The sequence below is a fragment of the Spermophilus citellus genome, assembly GCF_964194105.1.
Source record: "Spermophilus citellus genome assembly, chromosome: 6".
NCBI lineage: Eukaryota > Metazoa > Chordata > Mammalia > Rodentia > Sciuridae > Spermophilus > Spermophilus citellus.
Genome location: NC_138187.1, coordinates 83,408,246 through 83,427,765, shown reverse-complemented (window position 1 = coordinate 83,427,765; position 19,520 = coordinate 83,408,246). Strand labels below are relative to the sequence as shown.

The 19,520-nt window shown below is 41.7% G+C and overlaps 1 protein-coding gene and 1 pseudogene across 2 annotated transcripts in view; one reads left to right on the top strand and one right to left on the bottom strand.

The window, feature by feature from the left end:
• Positions 1–280: 280 nt before the first annotated feature.
• CCDC3 (coiled-coil domain containing 3) overlaps positions 281–19,520 on the bottom strand; it is a 107,229-nt gene continuing 87,989 nt past the window's right edge. Inside the window, exon 3 of the mRNA XM_081300573.1 lies at positions 281–2,302. Within this exon, the coding sequence (XP_081156699.1) occupies positions 2,027–2,302 (276 nt within the window). The 3' untranslated portion in view covers positions 281–2,026. The remainder of the gene's footprint in view (positions 2,303–19,520) is intronic.
• LOC308652504 (E3 ubiquitin-protein ligase RNF5-like) lies at positions 17,490–19,074 on the top strand (annotated as a pseudogene). Its single transcript has one exon. The product of its transcript is annotated as an E3 ubiquitin-protein ligase RNF5-like (transcript).

Here is a 19,520-nt window from a genome sequence, read left to right as displayed (position 1 = left end):
TTGGCAAGAGACTGCAGTATGTTTCTGAAGACACTGATTAATGACACTGTTTGTCCCCAAGAGGAGCAAGCATGATACATTGCTTTTCTGCAGGTGGATTGAGAGATGGGAACCCAGGGAGAGACAGGGTTAGGCTGTGTCCAGATGGGGACAGTACAGCAGGCTTGAACTCAGTCTCCAGAGTGCCCCAGGTGTTATTCACAGGCACTTTCCCCAGAGGATAGAAATCACTTTTCCAGGCCAAAGCTGGAAATCCTGAAATTTCCCTGGCCCCAAAGAAACACTCATTGCCTCATTATTGTGGTTTACATCACTGCTCGTTATTTATTGGAAAAGCAGAACATAAGGCATCTGTAGGGATCCAGCTCCACAGTTCTCTAAGCCCTGGCTGTAAGTCACCTCTAGCTTACCATTCCCTTGAGTAGGAGGAAAACTGCTTTAATGAAATGTCCCCAGGTTGAATAAACTAGAAAACGCATCTTGTGTTGCAGCATAATAAGAAGAATACAACTAACAAATTGGTGGCAGAAGCTTGGCAGTTGAGTGCCCCTGGGCAAAAGCTCCCATCCTATCTCCCCCTGGGGCAGCATCCTGACACCAAGACTTAAGTGACACAAGGTTCACATTCCTAGACTAGCTGCAATAGCAAGAAGCACTTGGCTTTCCTAACAGTAGAAAAGTGGAACTCTAAGAGTGATTGCGTTTCTAATGGAGAGGGTGATCTCTGGATGGCAGACCTTGATATGGGCCAACAGCTTCTTTTGGTGAAGCAGCAGGGAAGGACACTTGGTTTGCAGGGCCACAACTGGAAGATAAACAAGAGCTGATCATTCAGCTGACTTGATAACACAGCTGGGGTTTGATCAAATGTAATTAAGTGATTAGTGAATGCTCTTTTTTTTCTTCTTTTTTGTATTGCTTTAAAAGTTTTCTTTGCAAAGAAGTGCTTTGATTGTTTAAGGAACTAGTTTAAAAATAAGTGCACTAATGTGCAACTATTTTTACCAGGGCATAGACATGCCTCTCCCTTGTTGTTGTTGTTGTTGTTGGGGGAGGGCGTGGGAGGGGGTAAATTTTCAGAAAGAAGCAGAAGTTGGAATGCCTGCAGAAAGCCCTTTTGAGAGCCTGTTTGGGAATGAGGTAAGGTTGCCTGATCTCAGTAGGTGAAGAGGTGTCTTTGCAGAACAGTTCACAATGTATTGGGGCAGCTCACTCGAAACTCAGAGACATTAGAAGCAATTACTGAGCAAACAAGAGGTTGGAAATTCAGTGGCCAAGCTAAATTCCGATTTGGGAGTGCAGTCTGATGGAACACGTGGGCCCATAAAGGCAATTGCCCTCTGGAGTCAAGTAATCTGTAGGTATTATCGTCAATCCTGCGGAGCTGGTGTTGGGTATCAGGTATAATTCATCTTGTTTAATCACCTGCTACCCCACTCTGGACTCAAGTCCCTGACCTGTGATGAGCTCATTAACTAATAAGCTGCCTCAGCTGCCAGTAGAATGTTGCCCGGAGTAGGGATGCCCTGCACATTTGCGATTAGGCATCCTATTTCCAAAGATGGGGACAAGGGGGCATCAGAAGCTTCCAGGACTTGCTTTATATCCCTCCTTGGGACTCATGCTTGTCCTAAATCTGGGAGCTGACTCTCTTCTGAAATAAAGATTGAACCCCTTGATGCCTTCTACACTGAGATTTTAAAACGTTTTCTCCCCACCCTGGGCACTTTCCAGACTGCCCCCATCCAAGAAGCTGAGGTCAGATTCTGGGGCAGCACACAGTCCCAGAGGATTCTGCTGCCTCTGGACTTCAGACACCATATTTGGGGTCACGCCAGCACGTGGGATCTCATGCTAGGGCCAGCACCCCAGGGGAAAGCAAGAATGGACGCTTTATCCAGTTAGACTCTACCGAATGCATAACAGAACATCTCCTACAAGGTTTGAAATAGGTGCACGTACAAAAGCCGCGTCATCCCTAATTCCCACGGGGAAAGGCAGGGCCCCCACAGCCCTCTGCGCCCCGCTATCCCCGCAGGTAGGGGGCGCGCGCGGGCTCCCGCCCCAGGGCGTTGATGTGCGGCAGCGTGCCCGCCACTGCCGCCAGCTTCTCGCTGAGTTTCTGGTTCACCAGCTCCAGGTGGCGACCGTTCTTTCTCGCCTGCCGCAAAGACCTCTTGACCTTCTTCACCCGCTCGCGGAGCTGCCTGTTCCGCTTCTCCAGCGTGGCCACCTTCTGCTGCAGCTTCTTGACATGGTCCTCCTCCTCAAACAGCGCCTTCTGCACCGAGGAGCACATGAGCTGGGGACAGAAAGACCATGGAGGGAGAGGCAGGTGAGTCTCGAGCTTCCCCGATGCTGCTAAGAGCCCAGCAAACAGCACAGCCCCGATAACCGCACCCTCTCATGAGAACAAACAGGTTGATGGCTTTGACTGTGATCTTGCCCTCCACCCGGTGAGTCCTGCCCTCAACCTAAAATACAAAACCCTGCCTTTGCTTTCTGTATTTGGCTTCCTTGAAGAATTTGGGCTTAAAGAGAGATTCTAAATAGTATCAGAGCAAAAAGGAAAGCTCTCCTGGGACTCAAAAGACCAAAGCCCTAAACAGGAAAGCTCAGAAAGAATTTGGATAGTTCACAGGAAAGAAAATATAATTGTCACTTAAACCGCTGAAAAAGACACATGTGCAAACTGTCACATGTACAAACATTACAGTATTGTTATTTAAAAGTAATCTGTCATGCCCACTCAGAGAGGTCTAGCTCAAATTATAGTAAACCTTTATGTAGTGGAAAAGTTTGACTCTTTCAAAGAATAAGGCAGCTTCTTCTGCATGCTTGGTGGCAGTGTGTTAAGTTTTGGTGTTAATATAAAAAGCCTGGTGCAGAACAGTGCAGATCAGTGCAGATGATGTGATACCAAGAGTATAAGTCTGATATCCGTATGTATCTATGCTTAAATATACACTATCCCTGAGAGAATATACAGGAAACTGTATCCAGGGAGGAGTGGGGACAGGAGGGAGATTTATTTTCATTGTGTACTCTTGTACTTTTTGAATTTTATGCTATATACTAATGTTACACACAGAGGTTTTCTCACCTCTAGCAGCTTCTCCACCCGTTTTATATCATCAAGAGCTATAATCTCAAAGCCTTGACTTTGCTTAGAATTGGGGAGTCCTCCTTATCTGCAGGTTCTGTATCTGTGAATTCCTCATCTCTGTGGCAATCAACCACAGTTCAAGAATATGTTGCAGGAAAAAAATTCAGAAAGTTTCGAAAAGCAAAACTTGAATTTGCTGCACACCTTAAACCCACACAGGTGCCTCCGTCTCTCTCCAACACTGGAGTGTTTGCCTTGTGTCTTGTTTGTGTACCGTGGAGTTAGGCCTATGATGGTTTGCACCTGTGCCGCACGTGTATCGACTTTTATCATTATTACCAGAGCAATATACTAGAACAACTATTTACTTGGCTTTACATTGTATTAGGTTTTATGAGTAATCTAGAGATGGTGAAAGTATGCAGGAGACTGCCATTTTATGCAAGAGACTTGCACATTTGCAGATTTGGATATCCAAGGTGGGGGATCCTGGAATGGATCCTCCGTGGATATTGAGGGAGCGCTGTATTCTTCAGGCCCCACTGCCTAGCCTGCAATATGGCATGAGGTTAAAAGTGTAAACTGGGCTGGGCATGGTGGCACACACCTGTAATCCTAGCAGCTTGGTAGGCTGAGACCAGAGGATCGTGAGTTCAAAGCCAGCTTCAGCAAAAGTGAAGCACTAAGCAACTCAGTGAGACCCTGTCTCTAAATAAAATACAAAATAGGGCTGGGGAAGTGGCTCAGTAGGCAAAGGTCCCTGAGTTCAGTCCCTGGTTAACCCCTCCCCCAAAAGTGTGGACTGGGTCAGGCTGCCGTGATTTCAGGCCTCCTCTACTGCTTCTGAGTGGTGTGGCCTCGGGCATACAGCTTTTTGGAGGGGGCCAGGGGGCTGCAAATTGAATAAGCTACATTTCCACTCCCTTTTAAAATTTTTGAAACAGCTCCCTAAGCTGCTAAGGCTGGCCTCAAACTTGTAATCCTCCTGTTCCAGACTGCAGAGTCACTGGGACTATAGGCATGTGTCGCTGCAACGAACAGGACAAACTTCTTAAGCTCAGGGTAGTACACTCTGTGCTGCATCAGCCACACGGGCTTTGGGACAGAAAGATTTGTTCCCCCAGTTTCTTATACTCAGCCCTCAGCTGAGTCTCTTTCCAGAACCTGCACCTGACTCAAGAGAGCTGCCAAAGATCACACCCCCTCCTGAGAGGCACCTGTATCCAATGACCAGCTAACCCAAGGGCAGGAAAACCAGAGCTGCTCATTCAAACTTGGACTGTCTCTGAAGGACTATCTCAGTCTCAGATCATCCCATGGGGTAAGCTGGCCCTTACTGAAGTTGACATTGCACGCCAGCCTCTCCTTCTGCCTAGTCCTGCTTCCTCTCCTGCCATCCCTCCCCAGGTGTGTCCTTTAACCCTGGGGACATTCTCTGAAAGCTACCTGCACACTCGGTCTCCTTCTACACACTCAGTCTCCTTCTCAGGGAACTTGACTGGCAACCCTTAGAGTCCTTGTGTGTACCAAGGGATAATCATGGTTTTGGAGGACTGAATGAGTTTGACCTGAAAAGTGTTCCAAACCATTCTCAGTCAGTCACTGTTATAGAATAAAGTCTCTTAAAAGTCCTAACTTTTGTGATTGCATGTGGCCTACAGCTCTATTGTTGTTCTTTCTGTGTCACACACTTTATTCACAAAAACAAACAGGCTCCTGGTTGTTCCCTTCTGCATATTTTGGGGGCCTCTGCCACAGTCTTTCTTCTGCCTGGAGTGCTAGTACCCCCACCCCAGCCCTGTCTGGCAATCTTAGAAGCAGTCTGTAGGCCCACTTTGCCATACCTCCCACAGTGTCCCCCACTGTATGTAGCACATCCCCCTGTGGGGGTCTATTAGCACCCTACATTTATTTATGCTCGGGGCAGAGGTCTCCACACCCTTGATGGATCACAAACTCTTTACGACCCAGTTCATGTCGGTCTTTGTAGTTTCCCTGGATGTTAGAGGTGTATGATAAAAATCTGAGCCAAGTGACATTTTCTTAAAATACCTCCTATTTAATCAAGAGCTTTGGGCTCCTGTCACCATTATAGGGGAGACCACATGTGCAACACTGCCCTCCTCTGGCCAAAATGAGACCCCTTAAAAAGAGAAGCAGGGTACAGGAAAATCTTGGGACAAATCATTATTTCTATTGTGTATGCAGAGGTATCTCTATACCTTAGGGTTCAATATCCCCAAGTGACTAGGATAAGCACTTTGTATCCACTCTCATTGTCATGGTCTTTCTATAAGTTATGGCAGATTCTTTTTTATTTTTTATTTTTAATTTGTAGTTGGACACAATACCTTTATTTTATTTATTTGTTTTTATGTGGTGCTGAGGATTGAACCCAGGGCCTCATCTGAGCTGAGCAAGTGCTCTACCGCTGAGCGATAGCCCCAGCCCCATGGCAGATTCGTAAACCAAGAATAGGGTAAAGGAGGATAAGCAAAATCTAAAACAAGAGGACAGGATTTTTACTTGACTCCTTGGATAGAATCCAATAGTGTTTCTGGAATGTAACATCCAAGAGAAATTGAAGGCATGTTTTATGACATTCTTTAGAAGCTACATCTTAAAACACAAACAGTGGAATGGTGAGGCTGGAGAGAGTACTTGTGAACAGAGCTCTTGCTAAGATACTGATACTCTTTGTAGGCATCCCCTTGGCCCCAGGGCCAGCCATTCCCTACTCTAGAGAAAGTGGTACAGCAGGAGAAACCTCACCTCCCAGCAGCACTAACCAGCCAAGAGTAACCTGATGATTACTATGATCACCTGAACAACTCAAGAGGGAAGAGAGGAATGCCTTGACATTTGTGGATGTGCGCAGGTGGGGGTGGGTATCATTCAGATGGAAATCAGTAATTGTGAGCCAAGTGTGGGAAGAATGGATGGGATGACTGAGTTCCTTAGTGAAAGTCATCCTGTGATCCGTGCAACCTCTCTTTAGCATGAGTAGGAGCAAAAAGCCATCAGAGTAACTCATAATTGTCCAATATTACCAATGACCCAGGCTTCCTTATGAAGCTGAAGGTCTCTATCTCAGTAGCAAAGAGGACTCTGTCTCCAGGAAGTAGGCTAATAGGAACTTAGGCAATGCCTAAAATAATGGAGCCACAGCCAAAGGTATGTAAAGGAGACCTCCTGAATCCTGGCCATCACCCCCAAAGAGAATTCCATCTTTCTGATTAAAAATGCAAGAACTTCTAGAGGAAAGCTATGCTTTCAAATATGTGTGTTTCTTTAAGAAACTTCCCTTTCTCTGGAATGCTTTCCAAATGAAATCAATCTCTTAAAAACTGCTGTGTTCAAAAAAAAAAAATGCTATATGCTCATTTATCTTTGTGGAATTTTTTTGGTAAATTAAGATGAGGAGATGAAAGGCCAGATTAGGCTGAGACAGGTTCTACTGCATTTTATTTGAAGAAGGCCGAAGGAAAACAGTCTTATAGGGCAGCCCCCAAGCCACAGATTCCTGCCACACAGCCCTTCCTCCACCTCATCCCACCACTTCCGATGGCTGAGGCTGAGGAATCATTTGGCTGCCAGATGCCAGATGCTGAAGCACCTCCAACATTCTCCTGGTTCTCCTCAGGCACAGTGTGTCTCTGGAAGTTTCCAAGTGGTGACAGGACACCTGCTGCGGGGCAGATGGAAAGACTGCTGCAGGGGAGCCTGCTCTTTTACTTTCAACAAAAGTTAGGCTGGAATATCTATTCTTCCTCATCTTTTAAAAATAACACGTTTTAAAGCTATAAAAGCAACATGCTGATAAATAGAAAAACTTTTTTAAAGATAAAAAAAATTAAAACCATCTGTAGTTCTATTGCAGAAAGATAGCCTCTGTTGACATTTGAATGTTTTCCTAGTTTGCTTCTATGGGCATAACTAAGGATTTTAAACAAAATTGGAATGTTGCCACTATTGAATGTTCCAAGTTTTTTCCCCTTGATGCTTTATCATGACTATTTTCCAAACACTGGTTTTGCACACTTCTTACATTGAAGCACTCAAAGGAGGGAGCATACAGCAGTTCCTCCTTACCACCATGACCTGCAGGTTCATGAATCATTAGTTGTCATTTCTCCTCTATCCTCATGCCCACAGGCTGAGGGACAGGCTATGGGAAGCATCCTTGGGGCTGAGTAATCTTAATGTGGCTTTTTGGTCACCTGTCTTCAAAGACAGGACAGATTATCATGAGTTCCTCACATGGCGTTTCTCCTGAAAATTTTCTATTTGATTTGTGGTTTCCCCAGGAAGTTCAGATGCTGTAAGAAAACTTCACAATCAAGATCTTGAAAGGTTAAGGATATGTCTTCACATTATCTAGAATCACCCCAATCATTTCTAAACCATTATGACTCCTATATATTCATTACAGCAAGAAGCATTTTTCTGTTCCTGGGAACTGTATAGTGCAGAAGGTTTTCCTGAATTATTCTGCAATATACCTGTAAACTTTGCGTCTAGGCTTACAAAAAGTATGTTTAGAAATTGCTTCATGGCAGTGGGGAAATACTGAGAAGGTTCTTGTCTTCACAGCTGCTTTTAATTTAAATAACCACCTACAAAGACAAGACAAAGTGTGCTTTCTGAAATGTAAAAAATAAGGGAAGGGCAGTCCAAAAGCAACAACAAAGACAAATAGCTTGCCTTTTTAACACTTCATTCCTGCTCTTGGGATTCAAAAAGGAAAAAAAGAAATTCTAGAGTGGTGATCAGCAAACTATAGCCTGTGGACAAATCTGGCCCATCACCTCTTTTTATGAATAAAGTTTTATTAGAACACAACAACACTTAGATGTTTACATTCATCAGTAGCAATTTTAGTGCACAAGGGTGGGGCTGGGTACATGGGACAGAAACTGTTGGTTCATAGCCTAAGATATTTAACCATTTGGCCCTTTGTAGGGAAATATCTGAACCCTGACTCAGGGGGAGGTAATGCAGCAGCTGACAGCTGGATGGGTTTGGAGGGAAGATGGTCTACAGTCAAAAAATGAAGGGAAAGCAAAGGGACAGAAAAACACCTGGTACCAGAGCCTCCCAGGAATCCCCCATCCACACCTCCATCTTTCTACATTGTGTTGAATCACTGGTTTGTTATTAGCTCCTTGGGAGGCCAGGCCAGAGCTCAGGGTCCTGCCAATCCTTGTCAAGGATCCTTTGGACTCTATCTCAGTGGACTGCTGTCAATTTCAAACATCCAAATGGAAACTGATGAACCAGCTCTTTCCCACATAACTAATCAACTGTTTCTAAAATGTTTCCTCCAACAACAATGGAAAGGTAAGCTTTCTAGAACTTAGAGCCGTAGAACATCTAGAGACTGTAGATAGCAGAGGCCAAGATTCCTTCACTGTGATTCTGGGGCTCTGTGGGGCTTCAACTGACCAGGTCCTCCACCACCCTCTTTGGCCCTTTGGTAAACGGGCTGGGAATGAAACTTGCTTCAGCATCCTTTAAATCCCTTGAGCATAAGAGCAGTGTGAGGAGGTGGCTGGGGGAGTCACACCCACACAGAGTGGTTTCCTAAGGGATTCAACAGGACTAGGCTGGATGACACCCAGAGCTGCTGACACACCCAATCTCGGAAGTGACAGCAGGGCAGTTCTTCTGAGGACTGTCTGGAGGAACAACCTGGGATTCCAATGACTATTTGACTTGGCAGCGGTTCTTTGCTCCACCCAAAGTCAAAAGAGCAATCTCTTGTGTGCCAGGAGCCCAACAGAAGAGAAAGCATGTGCCCCAGACAGGCTCGTCAGCTAGAGGTGAGGCAAGTGCAGCGAGGGTCGAACAGGAGGTCTGGGGCTCCGAGCTGGAGCAAGAGATTTTTCCACTTAGCTGAGGCTGGCCCCAGCTGTCTGTCCCATGTCTCCCACCCTGCTACCCAGGGAAGAAACAGCTGAGCATCACCAGTAGGAATGGGTTTGAGATGGGCAAAACTGGCCCTGAATCCTAGCTCATAGGATTTGACATAGCACATACTAAATGCCTGTTCTGTAGAAAATGGAGCCCACTGCTCCCCATCACCTTATAGGGGGTCTTGCTTGAGTCTATGAACCTACCTTAACTTGCTATCCTCATATAAAATGGGCATAATAATGCCTCTTTCTAGAACAGCTTTAAAGATTAAACCAGGTCGTGTACATAAATCATTTCACATAGCACCCAGTATAAGAATGCATGGATTTTTAAATTTTTATTATTATTTTTTACCATGTATCCCAAGCCTGATGTTACTTACTGAATTTCTCTTCCCTGACCACACTGGGTTCTCTGAAGTCTCTAGGCCTTTGCATTGTCTGGTTCCTTGTACTTAGAAAATCTCTGCTGACATACCCCTCACCTCATTATCCAATGCATGACATTCTGTGTATTCTCCAAGTCTGGTCTCGGGGAGTCCTCTTCTCTGGGTGGCCTTCCTGATTCCTATAAGCAGAGCTCTGTAATCTTGCCTTGATTCCATTGTCAAGTGCATAAACCTCATTGTCATTTTCTGATTAGCCTGTCTCCCAGACCTTGAGCCCCTTAAGCTCAGGGACAGAACAAAGCTATGTCTTCAGACAAATCCACTACACAATGAGGTCTATAGAACACTCGTGGGGTGCTTTCCTGGGGACCAAAGTTGTTTTTGTTTTTTGTGAGCTAGAGTTGAAGGAATACTGCGTGCTATGTCTTTCCCTTTGCTATCGTATTCACTGACAGTCTTGGGCACTGGTTAAGCAGACTTCTCTGTTTTTCCATGAATCTCATCAGACCATGGGAAAGCTCCCCAACACACAGCAAGAATGGACTGCAAGAGTGAGCAGCCAGCCCTCTCAGCTCTGCACAGTCTTCTGCCTTTTCCCAGGGAGTTGTGCAAATGTCTTAGATGATGTAAAGAAGACTGGAGAATGCTAGGTTATGAGGGGTGTAGATTCCGACCCCCAGTACTTCTCTAGACCTACAAAGGGGAAGAATGCTGAAACCACAGCTTCTCAGATATGAAGCTAGCCAGCTCTTCCATGGCATCCCGGGCTGTAGGGGGGGGGAGGGCAAAGGGATTGATGGTAGAGCCTCTTCCCTACACCCAGCAGTTGATCCTGCTCTTGTTGGATCAGGGAGATCACAATAATTTCTGCTCAGGCTCTTGGTGTGTAGACCCTGGCTGAGTGAAGTGCGCCGAGCCTCCAGCCAGCTCTTTTACTCCACATCTTGGGTTATTGCTGTTGCCCATAGGAAGGGTCATCAGCCAAATCAATGCCTGACCTTTGCCCCTGAGTCCCTGAACTCAGTCCAGGAAGAGCTCAAGGCAGCCCCTCCTGAGGGTATGGCATAGAAACAAGGCTGCTGAGAGCTGCCAGGCTGGACCATGGACCAAGCATCCTGTGCAAGGAAAGGGGATCAGCTCCACCCCTGCTCCCATCCCACTGGTGTGGTCAGCCTGACCCACCTTTGAACGGAGACCTTTTGCTGACTTGGATACTGGGTGATTAGGGTTCTGCTCCAGTTCTTTTGGTGAAAAGGGCAGCCCAGGGCCAGGTCCATGGTGTCCCCTGGCCATGGCTGCTGTTTGCCGGGCATTTTTGTCACTACTGGCTGCAAACTCCAAGGGCTCCCGCCACCCGCCTGCTGGGGAATGTGATGGAAATTTACGAGCTGTGAGCCACTCATGTTTACTTCTTAGAGACTGATGACTTGTCCACACAGCCACGTCCAGGGCCTGACTCCGCTAACAGACTGTTTATTTGGGAGTTTATCAAACTTGGACTTGGGTTTTTCTGCTACTGAACTAAGGTGGCCCTGGAGCTTGGGCGCCCTAGACTTGCGCTCCTTAGTTTGCCAAGAGCTGGGGTATAATTCAGCAAGACCTTGCTTTACACGTGGCTCTCCGGGTTGCTGGCCATGTTCTACCTTCTTTCTTAAAGTAGAGGTACTGCTAATATGGCTGAGAAAGGCCTGAATGCATTTGGTTAGCTTTAAAGTCCCAAACCCCGACTGTGGTTATTACATACTGCCAGGCTCAGTCAATAATTTAGGTCCCAGAATCCATTTTCAGTTAATACTTTATTCAGTAAAAATATTATTGGAAAATTTGCAAACAACAGCTGACAAACAGATACTGAAGCACAGTGATATGAGTTTCTGCCAATTCAAGGGTTGTCTTTCCTGGCTTAGTATCTGGCACAAATCCCTGCAAACTTGAAAATTTTAACACGGACAACATTTCTATGTGGAAAATATTAGATTACAGAACCCTACCAAGTATGTGGTTTTGGCCAAACCCTGTAACAAATGAAAAATGGATACTATTTGTGAGATGAAAAGTTAAATATGCCTTAATTATTATTCTGTTATGCAAAAATCCTAAGTTATTCCTCACTACTGCTTCAACAGTTGGCTGTTCCATCTTCCTAGAATGCTCTTCCACACTCTGCATGGCAGGCTTATTCTCATCCTGGTTCCTGTGTAACTTCTTAGATAGCTTCTCTCATCATCCTGCAAGTGGCTTCCCTTGATGAGTCTTGTCATCACCTTGCTCGTGTGCTTAGTAGCATTATTGGGTTTACTTATTAATGGTCAATTGTCTATTTCTTCCACTGCAAAACAGGGCCTTTTATCTTATTTTTATTGTTATGGCTCCATAGTACTTTATTGTTATGGCTCCTTAGTACTGCTTTTTTTTTTTTGATGAGAGGCAGGATTTGAACCAGGAACTGAACTCGGGGGCACTCAACCACTGAGCCACATCCCCAGCCCTAATTTTATTTAGAGACAGGGTCTCCCTGAGTTGCTTAGCACCTCACTTTTGCTGAGGCTGGCTTTGAACTCTGTCTTCCTGCTTCCACCTCCTGAGCCACTGGGATTTATAAGCGTGCACCACTGCACCCAGCTCAGTACCTCTCTTTGACATATAGTTAGGCTTCAAGAGCAGAATCATTGAATGAATAATAAATTATAAAACTATCATATGCTAATCTTTTAAAAATTGGAAGTTACTAAGAAATAGAAAAGATAGTTGCCTAAGATCTCACCAAAGATGACTTTTATTCCTTTTTACTGACAAGTTTTTTTTAGCCTGTTAAAAACATGCTACTTTTAAAATTTTTTAAATTTCAAATATATATTTAAATTGATAAGTTAAATTGCATATATCACATGCAACATCATATTTTGAAATTACATATATATTGTGGAAGGGCTAAATGGAGTTAACCTGCATTACCTATTTTCTGTAGTGAGGACACAAAATCTACTCTTCAAAAACTCTCTTCTTTTAGCAATTTCATATGTATATTGTGATTGCATGTATTCACCATAATGTACAATAGATCTCTTGAACTTAGTATTCCTACCTGAAATTTCATATCCTTTGACCAACATGCCCCCACATCCCACCCTCCCTCCCCTACCCCCTGATAATAGCCATTCTGACAGGTGTAGGTGATGAGTCATGATTTTAACTTGCTTTCCCCGAGGACTTTGCTAATACACCTACTGGACATTTGTGTCATTTTGGAGAAATGTTGATTCCAGTTCTTTGTCGTATTTCCATCAAGCTGTTTTGCTGCTGAGTTTAAGTTCTTTATATATTTTTTTTGTTAACCCGTTACGGGACATAGGGTTTGTGAATATTTTCTTGCATCCCATAGCCTTCTTTTTTAGCCTACTGATTTTTGTTGGTCTAGCAGAAGTTTTTTTAGTTTGATAAAATCCCAATTTGCCTATTTTTGCTTTGTTGCCTATGCTTTTAGGGTCAAATTCAAAAAATCCTCGCCCAGACCAATGTTCTAGAGCTTTCCTTCTGTGAATTTTTCCAGTGGTTTATTTTTATTTTTTTTTAACAGTTTCAAGTGTTATAGTTAAGATTCTAATCCATTCAGAATTGATTAAAAAAAACAGTGTAAGATGAGGGTCTAATTTCATTCTTTGTGGATATTCATTTTCCCAGCACCATTTATTGAAAAGAGTACCCTTTCCCTGGACTATGTTCTTGGCATTAATGTAATAAATAAATGGAATGTTGGTGTGGATTTATTTCTGGACTCTCTTCTGTTAGCCTGGTTCAATGTGTCTGTTTTTATTCCATGCTGGGTTTTATTTATTTATTTATTTATTTATTTATGGTAGTTGTAGATGGACAGCATGCCTTTATTTTATTTATTTATTTTTATGTGGTGCTGAGGATTGAACCCAGGGCCTCACATGTACTATGCAAGCACTCTGCCACTGAGCTACAACCCCAGCCCTATTCCACGCTATTTTGATTACTACATCTTTGTTGTGTATTTTGAAGTCAGATAATGTGATGCCTTGAGCTATGTGCTCAAATATGCCTTGGCTATTTGGGATCTTTTGTAATTCTATACACATTTTAGGATTTTTTTTCTATCTTAGTGAAAGATGTCACTGGAATTTTGGTTGGGATTGCATTAAATCTGTGGGTTGTTTTGGCTAGTATGAACATTATAACAATATTTCATTCTTCTAGTTCATGACCATATCCATTTGTGTCATCTTCAGGTTTTTTCATCAATATTTTCAATAGTTTTCACTGTAGAGATGTTTCACCTCTTCTGTTAAATCTGTTCCTAAGAATTTTTATTCTTATAGCCGTTATAAATGGGATTGTGTTCTTGATTTCTTTTTCAGAAAATTTGTTAGTGCGTAGAAACACTCCTGAGTTTATCTGTTGATGTTATATCCTGATACTTCACTGAATTCATTTACTTTTTAAATTTTTTTGGTGTTTGAGGGTTTTCTGTGTATAATAAGATCATGTTATTTCAAACAGGGACCATTTAACTATTTCTTTTCCAATTCATAGGACTTTTCTTTCTCTTGCCTAACTGCTCTAGCCAGGACTTCTAGCACTGTGTTGAATAGAAGTTGGGAGACTTGAGGGTCTTGGTCTTGTCTTTTTTACCTTAGAGGAAAAGCACCTCTTCACCATTGAGCACGATATTAGCTGTGGTTTGTCGCATAGTTTTTATTGTATTGGCACCATTCTTTCTATACCTAATTTATTGAGTGTTTTTTTTTAAATCATGAAAGGATGTTGAAATTATCAAGTGCTTTTTCTGTGTTGGTTGAGACCATCATAGTTTCTGTCCTCCATTCCATTCATGGGCTATACTTCATTTATGGATTTGTCTAAGTTGAACCATGCTCACATCCAGGGATAAATCCCACTTGATCATGGCAGTTGGTCTTCTTGCTGTTGAAATGGGTTTGCTGGTATTTCTGCTAAGAATTTTTGCAACTATTTTCATCAGAAATTTTGGCATGAACTTTTCTTTTTCTGTAGTGTCCTCGTCTAGCTTTTGTATCAGGGGAATACTGTAAAATGAGTTTGGAAGGATTCCCTCTTATTCAATTTTTGAAAGTTTTTTAAGAAGAACTGAGGTTTGTTTTTTAAATGTTTGGTAGAATTCAGCAGTGAAGCCATTTGGTCCTAGGCATTTCTCTGATGGGAGACTTTTTACCACTGATTCAATCTCCTACCTTATGACTCATCTCATCAGATTTCCTTCCTTCACTTCTTTTCTATCTCTTTCTCCTGCTATACCCACCCCAACTCTGTGCCCTAGACCTTCTATGTCTTCATGATTTAGTCTTGGTAGGTGATATGTGTTTAGGAATTTGTCCCTTTCTTCTAGATGTCCAATTTGTTGGCATATAATTGTTTATATGAGTCTTTTGTAATCCCTTTGTATTTCTGTAGTGTCACTTCTGATTTCTTCTCCTCCTTTATTTATGATTTTATCTCAGTTTTCTTCTTAGTCTAGCAAAAATTTTATCAATCTTCTTTATCTTTAAAAAAAATACCCCAAATCTTAGTTTCATCAGTATTTTATATTTTTCTAGTCTCTTTCATGTATTTCTTCTCTGATCTTTATTTGCTTTGTTTTTCTTGCTGTTAGGGTAATGTTAGATTACTTGTTTGGGATTTGTGTGTGTGTGTGTGTGTGTGTGTGTGTGTGTGTGTTGCTGGGGATTGAACCCAGGGCTTTGTGTATGTGAGGCAACACTCTACTAGCTGAGTGGGATATTTTTTTTTTTGATGTGGGAATTCATTGCTATAAATGTCCCTCTTGGAACTGATTTTGTTACATCCCATAAGTTTTAATATATTGTTTCCATATTTGTTTTATCTCAAGATATTTTTTCATTTCCTTTAAAAGTTCTTCTTTAAACTTCTGTATACTCGGGAGCATGTGATTTTTCTGAAATTACTCCCATTACTTATTTCTAGTTTCATACCATTGTGGTTGGAAAAGATATTTGATATGATTTCAGTCTTCTAAATTTGTTAAGACTTGTGGCCTAACACATCCATCCTGTAGAATATGCCATGTAAACTTGAGAAGAATGTGTATTCTGCTGCTCTTGAATAAAATGTTCAATATATTTCCATTTGGTCATTAAGTCCCAAGTTTTCAATTCTGATTATTTCAATGAAATTAATACATGTTCATTAAAATAGGTTAGAAATCATATATATAACTTTTATATTAATATATAACTTTTATATTAATAAATTCTGATATATAATTATGATATGTACTATGTTTAAGTTTTCATAGGTGTTCCACATTTAGAACAATGGTATAAAATGAGTTAACCCTAATGTTATCTTACTGATTTTTCTATTTGGATAATATGTCCATTGCTGAAAGTAGGATATTGAATTACATCTCTTATTGTGTTGCATACAAATCAAATCTATTAATGTTTGCTTTATATTAAGTGCTCTGTTGGGCACCTATGTAGTTACAATAGTATATCTTGGTGGATTGATCCCTTTGTTACTATATAATGACAGTTTTTAACTTAAAATATATTTTATTTCAGTAAAGCTATCCCTGCTCTGTTTTGGTTTCTATTTGTATGAAATATCTTCCTCCATTCCTTCACTTTTAATTTTAAAAGTGAAGTGTTCTCACAGGTAAAGTGAATATCTTGTAGGCAACTTATAATTGGGTCTTTTCTTGTTTAAAATCCATTCAACCACTGGAATGGATTATGACTTTTTAAAAAAAAATTTTTTTCTTAGTTGTAGATGACACAATACCTTTGTTTTATTTGTTTATATGTGGTGCTGAGGATGGAACCCAGTGCTTCACATATGCTATGCAAATGCTCTACCACTGAGCTACAACTCCAGCCCTGATTGTGTCTTTTGAGAAAAGAATTTGATGCCTTTATATTTGAGGTAAGGCATCTTATCACTTCCATTTTCTTGTTTCTTCATTGTTTTCTGGAATTATTGTTTCTTCCTTTCTTGATAATTTCCTTTGTAGTTAGATGATTTTCTCTAGGGTATTTTTTTATTCCTTTGTGTATCTATGATAGCTTTCTGCTTTGTGGTTACCATTACGCTTACATCAAATGTCCTATAGTTACAATAGGTTATTTTACACTAATAGCTGATCCCATTGTTTTTAAATCTATAGTTTCAGTCCATCCCACCCCACATTTTGTTTTTATCTTTTTAAGATAAAAGAGATTTTAAGAGATTATGATAGCTATTGTTTTTAATAGTTTTGTCTTTTTTAACCTTCATACTAAAGATAGGTACCACCATTACATATCAGAGTATTCTGAATTTGTGTACTTATTTTTACTAGTGAGTTTTATACCTTTATGTTTTCATGTTACTAATTAATGTCCTATTCTTTCAGCATGAAGAAACCCCATTAGCATTTTTTGCAAGACATATTTGCTGATGAACCCCTCAGACCTTATTTCTCTGGGAAAGTCTTCATTTCTTCTTCGTTTCTGCAGATAACTTTGCTGTATATAGTATTTCTGGTTAGCGGGGTTTTTTGTCTTTTGTTTTAGCAGATGGAATATATCATTCCACTTTCTCCTGGCGTCTGAAGTTTCTTTTGAGAAATCTGCTCTATTATTGGAGATCCCTTAATTTATAATTTGTTTCTCTTTCTGCTCTCAGGATCCTGTTTGTCTTTGATTTTTGACAGTTTGATTATAATGACTTGGTGTAGTTTTGTTTGGATTGAATCTGACTGGAGACTTTTGACTTTCCTATACCTGAATATTTGTATCTTTATCCAAATTGTTTTTCTTATTATTTCTTTAAATAGCTTTCATATTCTTTTTTCTTTTCCTTCTTGAGCTCATATAGCTGAAATTTTGCTTTCTTGATGTAAGCCCATACATTCTGAAAGGTTTTTTCATTCCTTTTCAATATTTTTTTTCTCCTCATCTGACTATATATTTTCAAATTAACATCTTTGAGCTCAGATTCTTTCTTCTGCTTGATCAATTCTGCTTTTGATTTTCTCTTGCATTTTTCTTTCCATTCATTGTATTTTTCAGCTCCAGAAATTTTTAATCATTTTAATCTCCCAGTTAATTTGTTTTGGTCATTTATTGTTTTCCTGATTCGCTGACTTGTTTTCATATACTTTCTTGAAGTTTGATCAGCTTCCTTAAAGCAATTATTTCAAATTCTTTGTCAGGTAGTTCATGCCATCTCTTTAGGGTCAGTTACCAGTGCTTCATTTGTTTGGGTTTTGTGTGTGTGTGTGTGTGTGTGTGTGTTTACATGCTTTCCCAATTGTTCAAGATCCTTATAGGGTATGTGTTCTGAACACCTAAGGAAGTGGGGACTTAGTACAGTCTTTGAAGACTGGTTTTGTCTGGGGAAGTCCTTCACTTGTCTCTACTAGACTGGATGTTAACTGGATCCATGGGGGCTGTGTTAGTCGGGGTTCTCTAGAGGAACAGAATCAACAGGAAGTATGACGAGAAAAGGGGGAATTTTTAGGTTGTCTTACACAACTAGAAGTGGAAAGGTGAATCTCTACCCTTCCACTAAGCCCTAGCAGCACAGTGTAATGTTTGTAATATAAAACTATCTTTTCTTATTTCTGATACAGTTATGAAGTTGTTTCTGTTCATGGAGAGTAGTTCAAATTGATGTTTCTGTGAGTGAGACAAGTACTGGAGAGTCCTGTTCTGTAATTTGCTGATGTTTGCCTCTAAAAACACAGTGATTTTAGGGTGATTTAGGGTGGGTGTGTGTGTGTGTGGTTTTTTCTTTTTGTGAATTTTGCTTTTAAAACTTCCATTGCCAGGGTATGTGGGGGCCCAGGGATGCAGGGGACAGAACTGGCCATGGCATCAGCAGAGGTGGAGGATTGGAGCCCCTGAAGGTCCAGACTTCCAGTAAGTCGGGGCAGTTGCGACCTTCGAATGCAACATGTTTAGAGACCGCTCAGGAAGCTGTGGTCAGTGTGTGTGGCCACCTGTACTGTTGGCCCTATCTTCCTCAGAGGCTGGAAACACAGCCAGAGCAGCAAGAGTGCCCAATGTGCAAAGCTGTCATCAGCAGAGAGAAGGTTGTCCTGCTTTATAGACGAGGGAGCCAGAAGCCCCAGGATCCCAGATTGGAAACTCCACCTCACCCCCAGGGCCAGCGACCTGCTCCAGAGAACAGGGGGGTGCTCCAGCCATTTGGTGATACCAGGGGTTTTCACTTCTCATTGGGTGTTGGTGCTTTTTCCTGTGGTATCAACTGTCTTCAGTGCTTGTGAGCCTTTTCGCAGGGACGCAGGGGTGGGTCTGGGACAGGGTCACCCGGCCTCCAGCTGGCAGAATTCCCTCTTCCTGTTTCTCGCCATCTTCTTTTACTGGCTGCTCTGTATTTGAGCTGTCTCCTTCCTGCCCACCTCCAGCCAGAGGAGGCTCAGTACTGGGGAGTCCCTTCCTTACTTCTGGAATGCCATTCCCTGACCCCTCCATTTCCTTTGGCTGAGGCCAACCCTGGCCACTTTCCAGGAGGGAATGGGAAGGAGCAGGGACATCTGTGCATAGGATGAGAGACCTGCCTCTGAACTCTCACTACCTTGCTAGGAAGTAACTAGCTTCCAGCCCTGGGGAAGGAGGGCAGATTGAAAAGAGGGCCCATTTCTCCTCTCCCCTAATCTTCTGCTTCCCCTGATTTCTTGATTTCTCCATTCCTCTTCTTGTTGATTGAATTTTTCTCTCCCCAGTGCCTAATATGAGTTCTGACTCTAAATACTCCCCCCACTACCTCCTTTATTACAATTTCAATAGAAAAGGTAAAATGTTTTTTTTTAAAAAAAAAAAACTTCCATTGCATAAAATAGCTGAGGTGTTGCATTAGTTTAATGGCTACAAAAATTTCATTTAAGATTATTTCTTAATTTATTTAACTATATATACACTTTCTATAGGATTCTCAAGCTGTTCTTAAATTCTGTACTATTTTAAGTAATGTTAAATATTTCAAAACACCACATTTTTCTGTATCAAAATTATTTCTTTAAGACTGATACTAGAAAGCAAAATTATTATAAGAAAATGTCTTAGTATTTTGGTTTGTCACCAA